Below are 22465 nucleotides of genomic sequence, written 5' to 3'. Positions count from 1 at the left end.
GCACCAAAAATAATTGCAACGACCTAAAATCTTCCTTTTTTTTTGTTTATTGCCCTTAAACCTTCTCTTTTTCTTATTTATTTATTTATAACTTTTCTTCTTTTACTTTTTACTTTTGCAATTTACGATTTTTGATTTCTGGTTTACTAATTTTCAATTTGTGGTTTACGGTTTTTAATTTCACCACAACTACCCGAAAATTTTCAGTTTGTGATTAGGGTTTTTGAAATTTTCTAAGATTCCCTTCTTAACTAGGACCTAAAGCATGCACGCATTAAATATGGCCAGCTAAAAGACTTACAACTTGTGGGCCAAATTATAGAACAATTAAGCTAGACTAATTTATGTAATTAACACTAAATACAAAAATGCATAATACTTGTAAACATAGAAATTAATTTGGTTTACAAATCCTATCACAAATTGTTGTTTCTAACTCAATTTCTCCATCTAAGGAGTCCAACTTAGAGTAAACCCTATGTTCCAAAACTAATTTTAAGGTTTGTTACACCTAATTCTTAAACTTAAAGCCAAAATAACTATTTTTATGTGCAAAATTTAAAAATAACAAAAAATAAAAAACGTTGAAATTGAACAAAAGACTTGAACCAGAACAATCAAAGGACACATCGTTTTAGAGCAACATGAAAAATTGAACACTGAATTTCTAAGATAACAGAAAAATGCAACGAAAGCAAGAATTTGCAGCAAAATCGAAGTTCTTTTGAGATTTCCTATCTACTCTTTTTTTACAAAAACTAAAAATTTGACCAATTTAACCATTCACTAGCTCTCAAAATGCATTGTTGCTATGCGATGGGCTAACCATGCAACTTGTGGGAAGCCCTGACGCCATGGAAAGAACACAAGAAACAACCCAATATCGTGGGACTTTGCTCAACTACACTTAGGAGCACAAACAGGTCAATCGAGAAACCAGTTTATTGTGGCCTAGCACATAAATACACAGTCGAGGTGTCACTCACCTCATGAAAGCTAGTTGCTTGGGATTCACTTAGGAGATGATGTTGCCGCGTAGCCGCATCTACTCCGCCGTCACTATCATCCCCACACTCCAATTGAAGCTCGACTCTCCTCACCACTCAATCTTACACACTCGCTCTCACACACATACAAGCAAGCACACATAAAGAGCTCAAACAAGCACAAGGCAAGCAAGTAATAGTGTAGGAGATTAAAGAAGAAGAGCACTCATAATATATACAATACATGTCTTTCAAGTGAATTTCGACCATTTCGACGCTTATGGGCCAAAGGTGGTGAAAATGATACGTTCGCCGACATCGACACCATAGAGGTCTCCAGCAAGGGTTAACATGTGAAGATGTAAAGTCTACCAAAAACGCTTTGTATACTGAGATAGTGTGTCAAAATCACTCCAAGAAAACTTAGTCTACGCACAACATGCTTGTTGTAGATATGTCTAGGAAATCAACCCAAGTGGTTGGTTTGTTGTCAACAGCAAAACACAGTACTTTGACCAAAAAGATAACGTACCCACCATGTGATTAGTAACACATTTGATCTTATCCTTTTAACTTTCATCCACAAAATAATCATCAAACTGGTTTAAACATGAAAGAATAGAGCAACCATCCTTTTTACCATCAATCTTTATATAAAAGCAAAAGAGTGACAACTTATCTTGGATTCCTTATGTGCGTGTTGAACATCAAAAGTTGCTTTGAGAATATTGGCTATGCAGTCAACCTCTTGAGAGTTGCATTTCTTGCCTATACATGTCTGCCTATCAACCTTTTTTTTTTGGTGGGGGTGGTGGTTGGGGGGTGGGGGTTGTTTGTGAAGATTATCCATCAAAGTCTGATGGACCACCAAAATGGGTCTCCCACCAGCAAGCCCTTTAGGTGTTACCAGCCTTACTTGCCTTCTTGGAACTAACATCAACTTGTGGTGTTGCAGCATTTGTCAACTTAGTATCCTGATTTCCAAGAGTTTATATTCACAGACCGGACTTGAGAGTTTAACCTGAGAACAAACAGCTCCAAAAGGTTTGGATTTCTTTTGTCTATCGATCATTAAGCAAAATCCCAGTGTCTGCTAAATACTGAGACACAATGAAGAACCCAGACAACTCCGACACCATATTAAGGAACATTCTGACCCACAGCACCACCATTAACATCCTCACATCCTGTGTCTTTGCAACAGACTAAAGCAGATATCTGGGCCAAACAGCCACCTGCTGTACAACTAAACAAGGACAGCAGTGTCGTGCAGTTTCCAGTGTACTTCATTGACTAGAATACATCAGATCTTTTACATCATTCATTCTGGGTGCAAAAAAACCTTTGAATCAATGCCTGCCAGAAAGCAACCTTCAGGAACATAACGACTAGCTGGCAAAGACAACTAGCGGAAGATGACTCACACACGACACTACCCTGGAATTCCGAATCATCTCTGCCACTGGAGAGGGAGATGGGAGACCATCGTATTGCTCCAGCCGGGTCAATAGAGTAGACCTGCTTCTCCATAATTGGCCGATGAATGTCATCTATTGCCACTTTATGTGCAGCCCAGTCAATAGAGTAGACCTGCTTCTCCAATAAATGTCATCTATTGCCACCTATGTGCATGTTATTGATAAAAGATGCAGCATATCCATAATAGAGGATCAAGACCCACACCCCACCCCCAATAGCAGTGGGTGTGTGGCGTGCACTCATAGCTCTTGCTCTTTCTCATAGTTCTCTACAACAGAGGATAGCCCTTGCTCAGATTTGCTTACCTCCACTTTCTCTCCAACAAATGGTGGCCTCGGTGGCTTCCAGCGTCCACTGCCTGTTGACAGTGGTGGTCCATAATTATGACCTGATCCTGGAGCTTCTGTTCTCCCAACTAAGCCACTTCCCCATGCATTCTGTAAAGACATTTGCTGTCGTTGGTTTTTGCCTTTGTCGAGCCGGGATCGACGAACGGCTTGCTGTACCTGACGCTCATGTTCTCCAAGTATGTCCTCGAGATTTGCAGACGGGTGCAGTAATGGTCCAGAAAAATGTATTCTGTCAGCCTGCTTACCAAATCCCTGCAAATGCAGCTGTTAGTTTAAAATTCCAGTTACAACACAGCAGGCTATCTGAAGATCCCCACCCTTCCATCTAGACATACCAAGGATTGTAAGCTTGCAAAGACCACCCAGCACAACCCAAAAGACTCATCATAATCATAATGTCCTACACTTACCAAAGCAGGCCGATCACGCTGGGCGGACTCTTTGAGATGAAACTCTTCTGCCCCCTTTGAAAACATTTCTGACAGTTGTAGCTCCATCTGCTGCTTGCCATACTCAGATATTTCTGAGTATTCATGTTTGCTTGTTTGAAGTCTATCTTCCCCTCCGTACCTATCCCTCACTGAGGTCACAAGACTAGACGAATCACCAGTTTGAGGCAAATTCAAAGACTTGGTAGACTGCGATGGCACAGGACAGGGAAGGGGACTAGAAGTATGGCTTTCTTTCTGCCTTTTCAAAGCTAAGTTAGGATTCCCCACTGAGCCAGAACGACCCGGAGAGAGTACATTGGCACCGGTTCCACTGGCTCCATCTGCCGGGCGTGGAGGATCAATGGGAAAACCCACAGCAGAATCTTCTTGCTTGGGATTAAACTTCTCACTTTTGCTTTTTGCAGCAGCATGTGATGTTAGCCTGCGTTTCTGCACAACAGATGTAGCATCGGTAATATGTACAAGCATCCAGACTTAGAGGACTTCAACAAGTAGTTAATGAGTTAAATCAATGAATAAGTTCAATCAAGTTTACTTAGCATCAATAAGTAACTGTCATTCCACCTTAATGGATGCTGCCAATTCTGCATTTGCTTCTGGAGCAGGCATAGCCTTGCTTGAGTGTGCAACCCTTTTCACTGCATCAGCACCATGCACCCTCCCTCCAGCAGCTCTTTGCCTGAATAAACAAAGATACATGAATGAAGCTTAGTAGAAACCCCACTATGACATCTCCTAGAGTGCAGACAGCCTTTCTTTGTTGGCAGCTTTGACAGCCTCATACCTTCGCACTTCCTCGTCGTGTATTTTTGCATCAAACTCTTTGCTTGGAGGATACTTTGGAAGGCTTGAAGGATCACATGCCCATGGCTTTACAGTGAAGAACTGAAACAACTCAGAAAAAAATCCAGCAATCAATTCGATTTCTTTGACCAAGTCCATAAAATAAGCACTTTCTTCAAATGAAATGAGCTTCACTTCTGTATAAGCCTAGAAGAATGGATGGGCGAGGGCATGGGAGGGGGAAATCCCCTGACCAAGTGTAATGGATGGTCTATATGGGCACCCTCTTTGGGTGGCAGTCATATGTATCATGGTACTAAGTTAGACTACAGACCTCAATACTGAAGAAGGTTTGCTTACTTCACTCTTTAGTGCCGACACTGCTGTCCCTCTCTCAGCTGGTTCTATCGCAAGTAGAATTTCAAGTGAGGACAAAGCCGACTGTGGAAAGTCTTTGAAGGTTTCTGCAATGCACCGCTTATAAGGTTGTTTTGGCTTAAATATAGTTGCATGTGGAAGCTTCGACTTCTTCCAATACTCTTCAGATGGGGAGCCACACAATTTAAATATTTTGTGTAATTGCTCTACCTGCAATGATCCTACTTTAGTCAGAATATTCTTGGCTGTTACATAATTGATACACGCAATACATGAACATAAAGAAAGGCACATCGTAGACGAGTGCATGCGTGCGTGTGCGTGCACGCGCGCGCGTGTGTGTGTGTGTAGATTACATACATTTATATATCCCAATAGTAATATTTTGATATATTTCAATAAATGTGTAAAACATATTCTTAAATCCAATAATATGATATACTATTATTTAGGAACATATGCATGCATGTGTATATACACTTAATTATATAGCTTATACTAATTATGTACTATGTTTTGACTTCAAGAAAAAATCAATTTCCCCTGAAAGATACGCAAGAGAGAATTGCTCCATTAAATAATCCAATACATACATGCATACACATATACACATGTATGTACACACAGACGCGGGCGCGCGCGCACGCACGCACACACAGGTGCAAGGGAAGATCTCCAAGGTCAAAAGAATCCCGAACTGATAAAAGAAGGGATATCCTGAAGAAAGAAAAACAGGAAATATCTTGTGTGGCAAAGTCTCTCACACACACACACACACACACACACTCACACACATACATACATACATACACAGAGTTTATATATATATATATATATATATGAGCTATACAAGTGTTCTTTGATTGCTTTTGAACTTTCACTTTCTCAGAATTTACAGCTGGGCTTGTTTCTTTGATTGCTTTTGAACTTTCACTGTCTCAGAGTTTACAGCTGGGCTTGTAACTTCCCTCATGTTTTCTGTATTCTAATTGTGGGTTTTCTCCTCCACTTGGAGGTTTCTCACTAGTAATATAACGTATTACCCCCCCCCCCCCCCCCCCCCCCCCCCCCCACCGCCCCCCCAAAAAAAAAAAAAGTTTGTGCATGCAAACATATATGTATGTATACACACTTCTACACACACACACACAAATTTCCAAATTATATTTTTCAACTTCATTGCAAAGCAAATAGAACATGTTACTTAATCTTGCTGTTTGCAAAAGACAGACCAAAAATAAACACACTTACCTCAGTTCTGCCAGGCATGATTGGCTTTCCTGCCAATAATTCCGCTAGGATGCACCCTGTGCTCCATAAGTCTACCGCAACACCATACTCTGTCGCCCCCAACAGAAGCTCCGGCGGACGATACCATAACGTAACCACACGGCTGGTCAACGGTTGTTTTTGATCTGGATGAAAAAAAGTGGCAAGTCCGAAGTCGGCAATCTTTAAACTACCCTGGTTGTCGAGAAGCAAATTGGATCCCTTAATGTCGCGATGGAGGACACCGCGGCTATGACAGTGAGCCAGCCCCCTGAGTAGCTGCTGCAAGTAGCATTTCACCTGTTTGATTGCATACAAAAACTCCATTATTTGAGCGGAATAAAAATCATGTATTCTATCCATGACCATTGCTTCCTGAACTGCTGCAAAGACGAGGAAGGAATGTCATAGAAAAACTGATTGTAAGAAACAACGTTGCTTAATGACTGTAAAAAAGACTACAGGCCATCCAATTCTTTCCTGGTGTTGTCTCAAATGCAGTGCCATATAAAGTGTTCCATGTCATGGTATCAGATGGTGCTGGAAATTATGTGGCATGCATGCATTGTCGATGTAAGTGCTTTGGTGCTTAGATTATTTTGTTTGTTTGTGTGGAGGGGTTTGTCTGATGTGTGATTACGTGTCTTTGTATTTGTGCACGTGTATGCATGCGCACACATGCAATTATGTCCGCATATGCATGTCTTTGTATTTGTGCACGTGTATGCATGCGCACACATGCGATTATGTCTGCATATGCATGTGTGTGTGGGTTTGTGTGCGCGGGTGCATGCATGTGGCCGTCCATGTGAATGTGTGTGTGTGTGTGTGTGTGTGTGTGTGTGGTGCGTGGTGTGCTGGTGTGTGGTGGATGCTCATCGTCGTTGCTCTGCTGTGCAGCCTGCTGATGGCAACTATCTGTTGAGGGTGACAACTGAATGCAACGAGCACAGAAGGCAGAGAAGACGAGCAACTGGGATTTCTGGATCAAATTCGCAAAGCCCTGATCGCTCACAGTAACACCTGCACAAAAGTGCAGTGCGTCTTGTCACGTGGCCATGTGCCTTGCTCGACATCTCCTTTGCTCTTTATCTGCTGGAAGTCTTCGACAGCTCGCCCTTTGGTACATAGTGTGTGTGTGTGTGTGAGGGGGGGTGCTGCTTCAGTCTTCTGTCTGAGATGGCCTCCAAACCATTGTATTCTGAAGTTTCTTCTCCACAACCCATTGCATATCACAAAAGAGTAAATAATATCTCCAAACGCACCAAGTTCTCAGCTCATCAAGCGGATCCTTCTATATGTGAAAATCTGACACTTCAAACTTTCACATATATTTTGCATGAAGGATTTTCAGCCATTAAAAATGCTTTGGGGAAGACGCACCACCTCCGGAACTCCGTGTGGCAATTCTAGCTCAGGCCTTGTATGCATCTGTGAATTGTGATGGATCTTGCTCATAAAGCAGTTGTTCTTTTTTTCTCTCGTCGCATGCCTGCTGCGCCAGATGTTAGACAGTGGCTGAGAGCATTGTTGGGAGCTTGTTTGTGCATGGCTCTCTTACATAGTGGATCGCGGTTTTAATGAGGTCAGTTTCACAGATGCCAAATACAAGCAAATGTTGCTCGAAAAATCTCCGTTGTTTTATGGTCAACAACTTGTTCATGTTTATCCAGGGTCACCAACTAATGACTACCAAAGCCTCATAAGGCATAAATGCCTTGTCTAGGTTGAAGTCAAAGATCTTCCTCTATATTGCCAATCAGCATTACCTTACTTGGCTCTGTCACTTGGTAAAGTGGTATGTCTTCCCCGCTCATATGGAAATGTCCATAAATTCTGCATTTTATGGGACACGGACAGACCTACTCCAGAATGTGTGGCTTTGGATATTCATATGGAAGGGATGCCAACCCAAGAGGATTTTTCCATCTTAAATGGGGTAAGTTTGTTGGTTCGGGTTTCGCATGTGGTAAATTTGGACATATGCAATCTGAGTCTCCCTCAGTTTTATGTCAAACCCCTAAAGCAGCTATGACAACAGAACAAGGGGAAAACTATAGTGCAACAACAAAATGCCATTGCTCTCTGCAATAGCCACTCATCCCATGCTCTTATTAATGGACAAACTACTTGTAGAGAGCAAGCTACATGGCATACAGATTTCGGATGTAAACCAGTTTGTTAGCCAAGCTTATGCGGATGATTCCAAGGAATACTCAAAATGATCTTAAAATAATTATGAATGCTCTCGACCTATTTGGTCTTGTGGCACGCTTGAAAATTCATTTTGTTAAGTTCAAGCTTCTACCACTTAAGCATTGTGATTGACACTCTATTCTTTGTGCCAGGGCAGATAATCTCACCAGAAAACATGGTCAAACATCTTGGATATCCTCTAGGCTGGAATGTCTCTCTAAAGCGAGAACAACAAAGGGTGTTGGACAAGATAAATTTCAAACTTCAATATTGGAAATTATCTACCTGGTTGTTGCATGTTAGATTGAGAATAGTGCAATTCATTTTAATGGCTTATATTCAGTTTCACTTGCCTCTCGTTCCCCGGTCTCTGGTAGACTTGGATAGTTTCATGTCTACAACATTAGCATATTTGTGGCGTGCTAGGTGGATAGAAAACCGATCACGCTACTCAAAAAGCATTTGGTCTATATATATACCTAGATGAATCCAGGAACATGCCCAAATTCACCTTTTAGGAACGTGCATGTTATATAATCATGGTAGTCATCCCCACAAGACTATATACCTATCAACTCCATTATGCATAGTATGGACTAGATACTACGACATTCCCACTACTCCATTTGGTCTTTACTCCAAGAATGCATGGTAGTCTCAATATACTGAATTTGCACTTTCATGTTATTGCCATGAAAGTTCTGTTCTTTTGAGTTTCTTGGAGCGAAAACAACCATGTTGCAGCAATGAAAACTCCAACCTTTGGGCATTGGATGATTACTCATGCTGAGGTTATATTTGGATGCTTATGTCAGAATACGCACCGGAGATGATGACCAGATCTGGGAACACGAGAGCAAAACGCATGCAGAAAAAAATACAGCACAAGAGAGAGAGAGAAGTAGGCGTGTAACTCTGCTCTGATATACACAAGAAGATCCCGGTATGATACACAAGTGGTATGGGGGCTGGGGGCCTATATATATGCCCCTAGATGAGCAATCGGCCTGCTGAAAAAAGGCTCCACAACTGCAGCATCAGTCGGCCAGCAGCATGCATCCAGTCGGCCAACACTGAGGGTGCACGACTGCATCAAGTACAGTCGGCCAGCTCCAGTACACACATCTCATGTAGTCGGCCAGCAAATGGATCCTCCTGCCAACTCAGGGCTGCCTCCCAAGCCACAGAAAAAATGGGAAAAATAGGGAAAAATACGGGGAGTGAGAAAAAATGATAAAACACCTGATAAGTGCGGGCACACCCACAACAAAGGCACTGGTGTATAAATCTAGACAGGAGATGACTTCTAACACCCCCTCTCAGCTCCTGGCTGTGAAACCAACCACAGGGAGCTGGGGTGCCGCCCAAGCAAGTCCTGAGAGAGCGACTTCGTGAAGAGGTCCACCGTACTGTCCTCCGTCGAACAGAACTCTAGCAAGATGTCATCAGCAACGATCTGTTCACGAACAAAGTGCCTCTGGATGACCATGGGTTCCTCCAGTGGAAGCCCAAACCTGCAATGTAACTTCCTGCTGCTCCGTAAAACTACTCCTGGGCCTGAAGTAGATCTCCTCGTATTCGGATCTCCTCCCCAAACCGAGTCACTCCAACCGTGGAGTCGGACTCCATCCAACAATCCCCCTCCTGTGTACAAGAGTCCATGATCCTTCGCATGCCGCAGAAACCACAGGAAACGCAATCCTGCCTCCCAAAGAGACATCTGCAACCATGAGCTCAACTGCCTCATCAAGAAGCTCTCGTCCAATCTGGTGTCCATCAACCAGATCAATGAACCATACAGCTTCTGAGTCACAGAGACATCACACTGCTCACAAGGATCAACACCTGTAACGGTGCACAAACAAGTCCTGGAAACCTGATGAAACCTGTCAACCACCCCCTCTGAATCCGGAACCACTAAGCCTGGAGAAACCACCTCCTTCTGCAAGTAAGCACCTGCCACCTGCCTGGCTTTCCGAAAGGTCCCCGTGGAAGGAACATCCTCAACTACTGGAAGTTCTATGTCCCGAATACTACGAGACATCAGAGCATAAGTGACATGTTCAGCTTCCTCTGACTCACGAACACAAGAACTACCAACATCAGTACTGGAAAGTTCTTGCCAACTGCTCCCATCTACTGGCAAGCTATCCACCATCTGGTCCTGGAAAGCCCGCACCTGCAGCGTATCCACACTTAAGTGGCCATTACCAGACTGCCACTCATCACAAACCTGAGGACCTGGGAGAGAGAGTGCTGAAAGCCTGTAAACTCCATTCTCCACTCCACCTTCCCAAACCACTTGGCCTGTTGCTTTATCCCGGAGAGCAACAAAATGCTCATCAAACTCCACCCGTACGCCAATCTTGCAAACCTGATGCACTGACAACAGATGAAAACCAAGTGCCGGAACATACAACACCTGGGAGGAATGCTTCCCTCCTCTGCCATTGGGAACTATCTCCATCCTGCCCTCACTGTGAACTGGGATAGTGGATGTATCACCAGTAAGAATATGACCAGAAAGCCTGCAGAGATCCAGTAAACCGGAACGGGAAGGAGTCATGTGCCTGGAAGCACCACTATCGAGAATCCACTCCCGAGTATCCATTGCGGAGAGTCCTCCAATCCCCTCCCTGCCTGAAAAAAATGAAGCATCGGTGTCCATCACCTCCAGGTGCACAAAAGCCGGAGTCTTCATGATTGCTGCTAGGGAATCTTCACCCTTCTCGGTCTTTCGCTTGGGACACTGCCTCCAATAGTGGCCTTTCTCGCCACAATCATTACAGGTCCTCTCTGCCTTCAGTTTCTCGCGGTCAGCGTTGGACTTCTTCTCAGAAGACTTCTCCGATGAAGCCTTCCCTTTGGCCGAGTTACGGCCTTTCGACCGTTGGCCAGTTAAGGCCTCCGAACCTCCACCCTGAGGAGGGTTCGTGAATCGTTCCTCCTGGTCCAGGACCATGGGCACAAGCTCCTCCCACGTGATGGTGCTGAGCCTGCCCACTGGTAATCAAAGACGAGTAAAATGCTGAGTACGAAGAGGGCAAATGTGACAGCAACGTGATAGCCATGTCCTCTGATGATATCTCCTTCCCAGCCTGAAGAACTTCCTGCTGAAGAACCTGCAGCTTGTTAATATGCTCCCGCATCGTCGACGACTTTGCAGGGCTCATAACCCGCATCTGTACTTCCAAGGAAATCCTCTTCATGGGCGATACCCTGTTGTAAAGTGAGGCCAAATGCTGCCATAAACCTCTGGCCAGCATCATATGCTTTACATGATTGATTACCTGTGGCGTGCAGTTGAGAAAAATAAACTAACGGACCCTGGCGTTGACACGATCCCACATCTGTGTTTGGGCCTCCCGGTCCTTTCGGGTTGACGGTAACTCCCCTTCCTCTACTTCCGGCCGTGGAACACCAACAACGACGAAATCAGCGAGGTCGTAAGACTCCAGAACAGATTCCATCATAACCTTCCATATGCCGTAGTTACTCCCGTCCAACTGACGGTCCACCGGGAACGTGGGGAGTGTCGGGATCTTCACATGCCTCTCGGCCATCTCAAACAGATCTGCCATTGCGGGGATGTTCTCTGAAAAGGGTGGGTGGGTGGGAACAAAGAAGAACTAATACCTGCAAGTGGCTGTCCAGCAAATCAGCCCGCCGTCCTCTTGCTTCTCCTCTTCCCGAACAGTCCAAAACAGTCCACCAATCAACCACACAACAGTCCCCCTCTTGCTCACACAAATCCCAAGAACTATCTAGAGCCTAGGCTCTGATACCATGTCAGAATACGCAACAGAGATGATGACCAGATCTGGGAACACAAGAGCAAAACGCATGCAGAAAAAATTACAGCACAAGAGAGAGAGAGAGAAGTAGGCATGTAACTCTGCTCTGCTATACACAAGAAGATCCTGGTATGATACACAAGTGGTATGGGGACTGGGGGCCTATATATATGCCCCCAGATGAGCAGTCGGCCTGCTGAAAAAAGGCTCCACAACTGCAGCATCAGTCGGCCAGCCCTGAGGGTCCATGACTGCATCAAGTACAGTCGGCCAGCTCCAGTACACACATCTCATGTAGTCGGCCAGCAAATGGATCCTCCTGCCAACTCAGGGCTGTCTCCCAAGCCACAGAAAAAATGGAAAAAATAGGAAAAAATACGGGGAGTGAGGAAAAATGATAAAACACCTGATAAGGGCGGGCACACCCACAACAAAGGCCCTGGTGTATAAATCTAGACAGGAGATGACTTCTAACAGCTTAGAGGGGCACATTCCCGGTGGAAGAACGTAGAGCGCGGAGCACCAAGCGAAATAGACGTGTAGTGCGTCGAAGACGGCAATCAACCAACAATAAAGGCGGGGAATGAGGGAAGACCAAGGGACATTTTTGCCCTATATAGATGGGTTAAGTTGACCCCAACCCACTATGTGGGATAATAGACTGCCACATGGCAGCATGTGAAGTGGAGGGCAAGAATCCATTCCAACATCCCCCCTGGATGCGAAGCCCGAAGCCAGACAACACGAGCCGACAAGGCTCTAATACCATCGTAGCACGCGGAAGACGGCCATCAATCGGCCGGGTCCCCCCCACCCAAATATCCCATGAGACCACCAATAAAGGTGGGGGGGTGAGGGGAGACCAAGGGACATTTGTCCCTATATAGAGAGGTGAAGTTGACCCCAACCCACTACGTGGGATAATAGATTGCCACAAGGTAGCGTGAAGCGGAGGACAAGAATCCATTCCCACACCTTCCACGAAATTGATTCAAGATTGGCAGACTCTGATGGCTCAAATGAAATGGTCTGGTTGACAACCTGATCAAGGAAACTTTCTTCGCAGAGAGAGCATTCATTGGAGTCGTGCAATTCACGAGCCTCTTGCTCTTTTACAGCCGAGAAAGGCTTATTTCCTTTCAACCAAAGATGTGGTGAATGATAGGGGCTGTGTACTTTCTTTTCCGCAAGCTATGACACTTTGCAATCTGGGTCTACAACACGGACCAACATGGTGAACCATAGCTTCTTTATTGCATGATTTTCAGCATATCCCTCCTCTAGAATTGAGTCATAGCCTAAAAGATTGGATATTGGTGGGTCAAAATGGAGGATGCCGTGTGGTGCCCTTTCACAATCTAACTGTTGACAATGCATACAAATTGCTTCCACCTCCACCTTAGATATAGGCGCATGGAAACTCACTATGGCACATCAACAAGCCTTCTAGTTGGTGGAGGGTCTCTCTCTCCAAAATCTGGAAGAGTAAATTACCCCTCAAACACAAAGTCTTCTTCTAGAGATGCCTCATTGGTGCTTTACTAGTTGGTAGTTTTCTGGCCAAAAGACGTATTGCTCCTACATCTTGTAGAAGGTATTCACATGCATGTGAGATAGTCTGTCATCTTCTATGGTCTTGCCCCTATTCCCATGCTCTTCTAGATAGATTGTCAGGATACCTTTGTGTGAGATTTGTAGGCAGATCTTTTGGCAAATTTTCTTGGCTATTTGGCACCATTTTTCCCACTTTGCCAGAATTCGATACTTTCATTGCATTTTGCGTTCTATGGTCCATTTATCATGCCACGAATCAGCTAATTTTAACGACAGAAGATATTCCCTGCTTTGCTTTCTTCAAGAGATCCCTTCTTTTATATCTTTGGGATTCTTTTGACCTTGGAGATCTTCCCTTGCACCAGCTACAAGTGTTCTTTGATTGTTTTTGAATGTTACCTGTCCAACTTTGGAACAACTGGGCTTGTAACTTACCACATGTTTTATATATTTTGATTATGGGTTTTCTCCTCCACTAGTAACATAACGTATTACAAAGGGAAAAAAAAAAAGTTAAGTGCTATGGGTTTTACACTAGTAACATAACGTATTACAAAGGGACAAAAAAAAATTAGTGTGTGTGTGCGCGCGCGTGTGCATATACGTGCAGAAGAAAAATAGTGTTTTCATTGCTTCCTGAACTACTTTGAAGACCAGAAAGGATTGTCAAAGCAAAACTGATTGTCAAAAACCAAGTTGGTTAGCGATTGTATCAAATTCTTTTTCTGGTGTTGTTTTAAATGAGGTGCCATAGAAATTGTTCCATATTGTGGTATCAAATGGTGTTGGATATTTGTGACACTCATGCATTTTCGATGAGTGCTTTGGTGTTTGGCTGATTGTGTAAGTGGTTCATATGATGTATGGTTGCATGTCTTTGTTTTTGTGCATGTGTGTATGTGTGTGCTTGTGTGTGTCCACCCGCTAATACGGTAGTGCCCATAAATTCTACATTTTATGGGACAAAGATAGATCTACTCCAAAATGTGTGGCTTTGGATATTCATATGGAAGGGATGCCAACCCAAGAGGTTTCTTTCCAGCTTAAATGGGGCAAGTTTGCAGGTTCATGATTTGCATGTGGTAAATTTGGACATTTGCAATCTCAGTGTCCTTCAATTTTATAACAAACTCCTAATGCAGCTATGCCTTCACAATCACCTCAATCAACTGTCAATGCGCAACAGAACAAGGGGAAAATTTTAGTGTAGCAACATAATGCTTAAACAAATAAGGGTAAAGCCAAAGTAACAATTGCTCTCGTACCTCAAAAAGACAAAGAAAACTAAGATTTGGGATCTTGGCAAACACCTAAAAAATGGTGAAACCAAGAACTCTCGTGGCTCGAAATTGGACAAAGGCGTCAGTCGGGCAGCCAGGCGAGTGTTAGGTGGGAGGCTCTCTACGCCAGGTGGCTGCGCGTATGGGCCACAAGCCGAGCCATATGGGCTACAGCCCGGCGGGCGCTGCTGCGCGTATGGGCTACAACCCAGCGGGCGCTGCTGCGCGTATGGGCTACAGCCACTGCGCGTATGGGCTACAGCCAGGAGGGCATTGCTGCGCCAGACGGGCTGCGTAGGGCTGCACGTGCGGAAGTTCAGGGGCTGCGCATATGGGCTACAGCCAACAACGGGAGTCATGCAAGAGACTCTACAGCCAGTCGGGCAGCCAGGCGGGTGCAGGCGGGCTGCATGTGTGGAAGCAGCCAGCGCAGGCATATCAAGGCGACTGTATGGAAACGCATAGCTGAACAGTTCTCTCTCTCTCTCTCTCTCTTTTGGAAGGGGCGGAGGATTGCAGGCGGCCACAAAATGCTTGGCTCTTGAAAGGAGGCACCGAGGGGCTAACAACCAAGAGGTTTCTTTCTCTCTCATCGTGGATTGCAAGCCTTGTTGACGAGATTGGTATACAGAGGATCAAGCTAAGATGCACAGGATGATGTCCTTGGAAGAGATGTGTTGTTACTCTTCGTCTTGGACTTACGTGTATTCAGAGATTGCTTGACACGTCCTCTATCTTTCTCTCCTAGGTTTTAGCAACCGTGCTTTGATGGTATATCTATCATGGAAACAAGACATTGGTTTTCGAGAGGAAACAGGACTTTGGTTTCGAGGAAACAGGCCTATGGTTTCGAGGAAACAGGTCTTTGGTTTATCGGATACGGGTCTTTGGTTTCATGTGGAAAGCATGTCTTTGGATCCATGTGAACAGGTTGTGATTTTCTCGAGGTTACATGCAAGTTTGTGACTATAGGGAAGGACATATGGTTTGGTACAGCCCTACTGCTTTTTGGGAAAGGGTTTGAGGGAACCATGGTAGCGATGGAGAAGACCTTTTCAAGTAAGGAGGTGTTGTACAGGTGTGCCTCCTCTATGGAATGCTTTGTTGTAATAACGAGAGTTCTTATTTGGAAGTCCTGGGTGAAAGCTATAAGGGATCCTATTGGTAGAGGATTCTGCAAGTTGTACTTTGTACTCAAATTTTGATCAAGTAAAGAAATACCGCAAGGGACGCCACTTCGTTTTGGGGCCAATCGGTGTCCTTGTACTATTTGCAGGAGCACTCTAGCTCCCCCTATTTGTTTTCTTTTCCAAGTCCCCATGGGTGATGAAGTGTTTTGTGTCCGAGTGTTTGTTTCACCGCCCGTCAGATTTTTGAAGGCCGGTTTCAGCACTGGTACTAGAACCTCTGATAATGCTAGCGTAGATGCTCGTGTGGCATGACCATGTGCCATCAACTCCTCATACAACATGGCATATATGTCGCACTCCTCGTAAGGAATTTCTGAGACATCTTTCATCTTCTCAATGTCGATTTTATCAACACTGACCTGGCAAGCTCTATCAGATTGCCCAACTGCTCAATTAGGCGAAGATTGCAATGATAACTTATAAGTTTAGTCTTGTCTTTTAGAGTTGTAGTCACCAAGTAAGGACGCTACTGATTCCATATTTCTCCCACCATGAGACTGACTGAAGCTGCGTCTCTCGCATGCATGCAGTCTGTCTACCAAATGTGTGGCTGGCATTCCGATACACTAGCTGCTCGTCCTCCAAGCGTCTGATGAGCTCCATGTCTCCTCATGTCCATTTCTGAATGTAATCTTGCCATCCATCTTCCAACTCTTCATTAACATACTGCGCCTTGCTCCGCCAGAGAGGGTGCAATATGTGGGCAACCGTGTGGATTGGTCTACGAAACGAATCTCACCGGTCGTTCCAAACCTGTCGAATGTCCTCAACCCTGAAAATTAGCCATGAATGATCAAAGCTCTTAGGTAAAGCTTATGATACAAGGACAAGAAGACAACTAGTTGGAAGTTCAAAGTTCAAACTTGGCATGTTGAGTACCGCTCAGCTCACCTAATCTTTGCAAGATCTTCGATGAGCAAGTCTAGGCTATAGGATGTACATGGAGTCCATACAATCTGTGAAAACTCATCCTCTAGCATCCATTCCATAGAGACACAGTTGCTACCATTCTCAGCGACCACCTGCACTATGTTTTGTGGGCCTATCTCCATGATAGCCTCTCGGAGGTGTGACCATATAAACTCTCATGACACCATTGTCCCAGGCACAAGTGCATCAATAACACACAAAAACATAGTGCCCTTGCAAGAGGACACCTAAACATTGTACACCTTCCTCTTGCGTATATTTGACCACCCATCACATAACAATGTGCAACCATACTTGGTCCAAGTGGCTTTTAATGGCTCCGTCTCCACCTTCACTCCTTATTCCTCTCTTCTGAGCTCTTTAGTGCCCAAGGTCTCATAAAAGGGTCCCTCCCACTCACATCCAATGCGGTTGAATGCCCTCATGGCCTTTTGCCATCGAGGGGTGCGCACAATGTGAAAAGACAAAGATATAGGTGCAACGACTAGACAGGTCCGTGTTGCTGTGGGAGTGAAACTACCAGCATCCCCAAATCTTGCTTGGGTCTTTGTATCTTCCTCTGAACCCAACCGTGTTCTCTTTGATCCATCACCTGTATCCTCACTGTCTTTTCCATTCTTGTAGTTTGCTTTCATATTTGCAAGCACCAGTTTGCATCCACCAATGCATTCCCTGGCTACACCTATGAAATGGTCCTTAACACAGATTATGGAGCCTCCTGAGCAAACCCCGCAAAAATTACATTTTCACTTTTGGGTGCCTAAACCACCATATTTTGATACAAGAGTGACATGGGCCCACATGGCTTCCTTACTGCGAGACATCTTGACAAAGGCAGGGCAAGATTGGCACCCTAGCATGAAAACCCCTAAATTTCAAAATCTTCTTTTTTTTTTTTGGCAAAATCGAAGAAAAAGGACACAAATCAACACAACCAACCTGAGAGATAGCGGGCACAGAACCTAGAAAGTGCGAGAGGAGCTCAAAGAACTGATTTGTGCAACGAAGGAGCTCCTTCACACGGTTTCACATGCGCATGTAGGCTTTCTTCGAAAAATAGACACTCTAAATAAAAAAACGCTGAAATCGTACACTATCCCATGTAATTGAATGAAACGCATTTCAAACGTTTATGAAACGTTTCGTTTCATCCATACTGAATGAAACGCGTTTCATTGGCTACCATGGTTGCAAGACTAAGGCTGAGAGAAGGCTGAATTGGGACTATTTCTATGGATGTGAACGTCACCATTTGGCCACCCAATTGGTTCACTCGTGTTTTCTCATTATGTATGTACATTGGACTGACGTCCATGGCAGTTACATATGCCAGGGATTGATACCACGGCAGTTACATATGCCAGGGATTGATACCACTCATGTGATTCTGTGGACTTCGCTTTCCCTTGACAGTTGTGCATGTGTGTACACACCCGAAAATGGCTGGCGAATTGGTGTTCCATTGGGTATGGTACCTTGTGTACTTTCCTAGAGCATGTCTATTTTGATATAGTTTCATGAACGGGGATTGTCCATACCAATGCTACATTGCATAGCATCATTATGTGCTTGTTTGCAATTGAAATTGCATGTTGTTTTCATGGTGGAACCAATTAGTCCAGCAACGCATCCATCCCAAGCCCGCTACATAATCGTAGCCACGGACCATTTCACGAAGTGGACGGAAGCCAGAGCTTCAAAGACAGCGGACGCACGAGCAACTGCAAAATTTGTATATGAGCAAATCATATCAAGATTCGACTGCCCCTTAGAATTGGTCAGTGACGCAGCTCACATTTCATCAATGAGGTGATTAATCAATTGCTTGCAGGATTCTTGGTAATCCATCGGAAATCATCACCTTACTACCCGCAAGCCAATGGTCAAGCAGAAAGTACCAATAAGATTTTGTGTACCATCCTGACAAAAACATTGGAAGCAAATCGAACAGATTGGGAGCATAAGCTGACAGCAGCTCTTTGGGCCTACCGCACATCATATAAGGTAGCGACAGGATATACTCCTTTTCGTCTAGCTTATGGTGTTGCTAACATGGTTATACGGCATGTGACAGGTAGTAAGTATTAGTCATAAACCTAGCCTTAGGAATTAGCACTAATTTATAAGTGAGTGTATACACACTTCATTAAGTTTTGGGCGGCCAAAACGCACTTATAAGTTATGACCAACCTTGTGCTCACGCACACTGATATCCCGAGGTGAACAAAACCCAATGCCCACTGCCTAAACCTTATCCCCTTTATACAAAGGAAGCAACCAGCCATGTGCCCCTTCTAGCTTGCACCACAAGACACTTGTGCTCTATACTTGACACCTAGAGTGGACAACTCACCATCTCTCTTCTCTCTTGTGAGTAAGAGACGGTGTGGAGCACGCGAAGAAACAGAAGCAAAACTTGTGGAGGCAAGGAGCAAAACGATGGAGCTCCAATTATGAAGATAAGTTTGTTACAAAACTTAGGGCATATAATAACCCTAACTGGTGCCCGTTTCACATAACGGTAAGTTGGGCGCCTTATTGGGCGCGGGGAAAAAACCTCACTTAAAGTGAGTAAAAAGTGCCCGGCCGGTCCTAATACATTGGCCACTGCTCATAATAATGTCAGGACATTATTTCTAACACCCCCCTGCAGTGCCAATGTGGGTACAAGGCATGATGTCAATCACCAAAAGGAAGTAAGCCTAAAGCTTTGCGGAAAGCTTCAAACTTTTCTCGAGGTAAAGCTTTGGTGAAAATGTCTGCGACATTGTCATGTGTTGGACAATAGATCATGCTGATCTCCCTTGCATGAAGTCTTTCTCTGACATAATGATAATGTATCTCTATGTGTTTCGTTCGTGCATGAAACACAGGATTCCGTGCTACTGCAATAGCACTCTGACTGTCAGTGAGAATCGGAGTAGGCTCCTCCAATAAAGGATGAAGATCTGCCAAGAGTCTGCGTAGCCAAACACATTCCACTGTCGTTGTGAAAGCTGCCCTGTACTCAGCCTCACAAGACGAGGTAGCTACTGTAGATTGTTTCTTGCTCAACCATGAAATGCATGAGTGTCCCAAAAAGAAACAATTACCACTGGTAGACTGCCTTGTGTCGAAGTCACCAGCCCAATCTGAATCACTGTATGCATGTAAATGCAAGTCACCCCCCCTGGGAAACATCAAGCCATAAGACTTGGTGCCTTGCAAGTAACGAAACACACGCTTTACAGCTTGCCAATGAAGCATCCGTGGGCTGTGCATATATCTGCTCACCTGGGATACTGCATACTGAATATCCGGTCTGGTGTTGCACAAGTAAATCAGGCACCCAACAGCCTGACAATAGAGAATAGCATCAAAAGATTCACTGCCATCATTGACTGTAAGTTTCAGCCCTGGTTCCATAGGAGTGGAAATAGGCTTACAATCTTGAAATTTGAATCTTTCCAACAGTCTCTGTACATACTTCGACTGTAACATAAAGATACCCTTCTCACTTTGTATGAACTGTATGCCCAAGTAATAGTGCAACATACCCATATCTGACATCTCAAATGCAGATTTGAGTTCGGACTTAAAATCTGAAATTTTATCCGCATCAGTACCTGTGAGCAACATATCATCTACATAAAGAATGATTATCAAAATATCCCCCCCATCTCTCTTGATGTAGAGGGTGCTTTCAGTTGGACTGTTGGTGAACCCCTGGCTAGTCAAAAATGCATCAATCTTTGCATACCAGGCACGCGGTGCTTGTTTTAAGCCATACAAAGCTTTCCTCAACTTGCACACCTTGTGCTCTTGACCAGTCATAGCAAAGCCAAGAGGTTGTATCACATAAACCTCTTCCTCAAGATCACCATTCAAAAAGGCTGTTTTTATGTCCAACTGATGTACAAACCAGCCATAATGTGCAACCATAGCAACAACAACACGGATGGTGGTCATCCGAGAAGTGGGGGCAAAAGTTTCTTCATAATCTATGCCCTTTTTCTGAGCATAGCCCTTAGCAACCAGCCTTGCTTTGTACCTGTCAATGGTACCATCTGGTTTGCGTTTAACCTTATAAACCCACTTTGTACCAATTGCCTTCTTGCCAGGAGGCAAATCCACCAAATCCCATGTATGATTCTTATCAATAGAATCCAATTCAGCTTGCATGGCCTGCATCCAATGCTGATTTTCACTTGCATCTTCAAAACTCTCAGGTTCCTCTTCATCCATAATAGAACTCACCCAAGCTGATTCTGAAAAATGAGAGCTTTCAGCCTCACGTGTACTCCTACGTGTCCTACCTGGTAATGGAGCAGCAAGTCTACTCTCTTGAAGAGTCTGTATAGCCCAACGAGGAATGGTTCTAGCTTCTTGCAAAGCTGTCCTCTCTTGTACAACAATATCCTCTTCTGCTTGCTGTATGTCAGGCTCAGCCTGGGGCTGATTTAAAGCATCAAACACACGAGGTGGTGGCTGCAAATTCTGAAATTCAGCCGGTATATCAGCTGTGGTTCCTATGCCAATGGGTATCAACCCTTCAAATACATCAAAAGACTCCTGAGGTTGCTGAAATTTAAATTCAGCAATGGGTTGTGCTGAATTCTCTGCAAAAACAACATCTCTGCTCACAAAAATCCTTCGTGTGACAGGATTATAGAGACGGTACCCTTTACTTTGACTGCTGTAGCCAACAAATATGCACTTTATGGCTTTATCATCAAGCTTCCCACGAAGCTCCTGTGGTACATGTGCATAAGCCAAGCAACCAAACACACGAAAATAATCAACACTAGGTTTTCGATCAAACCAAGCTTCATAGGGTGTAACAGATCTGAGTGCCTTTGTAGGGCACCTGTTCAACACATGAGTGGCACACATAAGAGCTTCCACCCAAAACTTATGTGGCAATCCCTTTGCTTTCAGCATACACCTGGCCATCTCCATGAGTGACCTATTCTTTCGTTCGGCCACACCATTCTGCTGAGGTGTATATGGTGTAGTACACTGGTGTACTATGCCCTTCTCTAAACAAAAAGCATCAAATACTTTAGATAAGTATTCCCCCCCTCTGTCAGTTCTGAGAGTCTGCACTTTTTGTCCTGTTGCATTTTCAACCATGTTGACATAATGTCGGAAATGCATAAAGACATCAGATTTGTTCTTCAAAGCATACACCCAGGCATATCTAGAAAAGTCATCAATAAAAGTAACAAAATACCAATGACCTCCCAAGGATTGTGTCCTCATTGGACCACATACATCACTGTGAATAAGCTGCAATTTGCGGACAGCTCTAACAACTCCATCCTTTTTGAAAGCCTGACGATGCATCTTTCCCAAAATACATCCCTCACACACATGTCTGGGAGGAGTCTCTAAATTAGGTAGGGCATCTACCATTTTCAGCTTCTGAAGTGCCATGAGACTGCCATAATTTACATGCCCAAACCTGGCATGCCACAACTCTGCATCCTGCATAGCAGATGTAGAGGTAGAAACAACACATGCACTGTGCCTCTCATAAGGATCAAGACGATACAAACCGCGACATAAGGTGCCTGTAGCAACCAAAGCAAAGTCACTTTCCCTGTCACGGACCATACATTTAGTATCCTCAAAGGAAACAACCAGCCCTCTCTTTGCAAAAGAAGACACTGAGAGAAGATTCTTCTTTATCCCAGGCACATACAATACATCCTGAAGGAGAAATTCTGAGCCATTAATGGCTGTAAGCATAACATCCCCTGTGCCCTGAACTGGATAAGAAGCATTATTTGCACACGTAACCTTTCTGCCACATGAAGAAGGTACCATCTTGCCAAACAAATCC

The 22465-nt window shown here is 44.3% G+C and overlaps 1 protein-coding gene across 2 annotated transcripts in view; it reads right to left on the bottom strand.

Moving 5' to 3' along the window:
* Positions 1-2001: 2001 nt before the first annotated feature.
* Positions 2002-22465, bottom strand: part of LOC147633075 (putative serine/threonine-protein kinase At1g54610) — a 76814-nt gene continuing 56350 nt past the window's right edge. Inside the window, exons 3-8 of one of the 2 annotated variants that reach the window (XM_086806085.1) lie at positions 5680-5997; positions 4411-4638; positions 4052-4152; positions 3832-3946; positions 3226-3696; positions 2002-3067 (exon numbers count right to left, since the gene is read on the bottom strand). In XM_086806085.1, coding sequence (XP_086662211.1) covers positions 2705-3067; positions 3226-3696; positions 3832-3946; positions 4052-4152; positions 4411-4638; positions 5680-5997 — 1596 coding nt within the window. In that variant the 3' untranslated portion in view covers positions 2002-2704. The remainder of the gene's footprint in view (positions 3068-3225; positions 3697-3831; positions 3947-4051; positions 4153-4410; positions 4639-5679; positions 5998-22465) is intronic. The other variant, XM_086806087.1, reaches the window with a different exon arrangement.

This window comes from Cibotium barometz, chromosome 12 (genome assembly GCF_041138505.1).
Source record: "Cibotium barometz isolate CiBa-2024 chromosome 12, ASM4113850v1, whole genome shotgun sequence".
In the NCBI taxonomy this organism is placed as follows: Eukaryota; Viridiplantae; Streptophyta; class Polypodiopsida; order Cyatheales; family Cibotiaceae; genus Cibotium; species Cibotium barometz.
This window is presented reverse-complemented; position numbering and strand designations above follow the sequence as displayed.